Source organism: Phytophthora parasitica (assembly GCF_000247585.1).
Source record: "Phytophthora parasitica INRA-310 unplaced genomic scaffold supercont2.433, whole genome shotgun sequence".
NCBI lineage: Eukaryota > Oomycota > Peronosporomycetes > Peronosporales > Peronosporaceae > Phytophthora > Phytophthora nicotianae.
In genome coordinates, this window is record NW_008649419.1 from 4819 (window position 1) to 5438 (window position 620).

General features: G+C 59.0%; 1 protein-coding gene across 1 annotated transcript; it reads left to right on the plus strand.

The window, feature by feature from the left end:
- Positions 1-64: 64 nt before the first annotated feature.
- On the plus strand, positions 65-358 carry PPTG_24950 (hypothetical protein; the record flags this gene model as incomplete). The annotated part of the gene is made up of 1 exon (XM_008919016.1): positions 65-358. The coding sequence occupies one exon, from the start codon at positions 65-67 to the stop codon at positions 356-358; it is 294 nt and encodes a 97-aa protein (XP_008917264.1).
- Positions 359-620: the final 262 nt, after the last annotated feature.

Sequence of the window (620 nt, forward strand, 5' to 3'; positions counted from 1 at the left end):
TTCTGGGCCTCGTACGCCCTCACCATTTCCGGAACGTCCTCCATCAGGACGTTCCGCGGCTCCCATGTATTTCGGTAAGGAGGAAATCCTCTCCAACGAATACGAAGACAAGCCTGATCTCGGTTCGTCTTCGGGGCTTCATAGCTCACTATCCGCTCGACCATCCAACGTGTCGAGCCGCGTGCGTCCCGCAGCGGCGGTGGCGGAGGTGGGAAGATACTCCTCGTATGGTCAACCCCAGGTTGACCATGGCTCTCACGCTCTGCTTGACCGTGTTGCCGCTCTGGAACAATCCCAGAGCGCGGAGCTTGCTGCTCTACAACAGGAGCTGCGCGTCTTAAGAACGCAGATCGCATAGGCCGCTCAGACCGCTTCCGACGTCCAAGTCGAACTTGGGTCGAAGTTGGCGAGGCTGACCGACCGCGTCGTCGCGCTCGAGAAGCAGGCTCACGCTGCTTTGTTGTCCTCGCCGAGTCATCGACACTAGATGACTCGTGTTGTCGGTAAGGCTTCAGCCGCCCGACGTAAAATGTCGGATGGAGGCGCATGCTGGACGGTATGTCCAACGTATACGCGTTGCCATGCCGTTCAAGCACCTTGAACGGACCGATGAAGCGCGG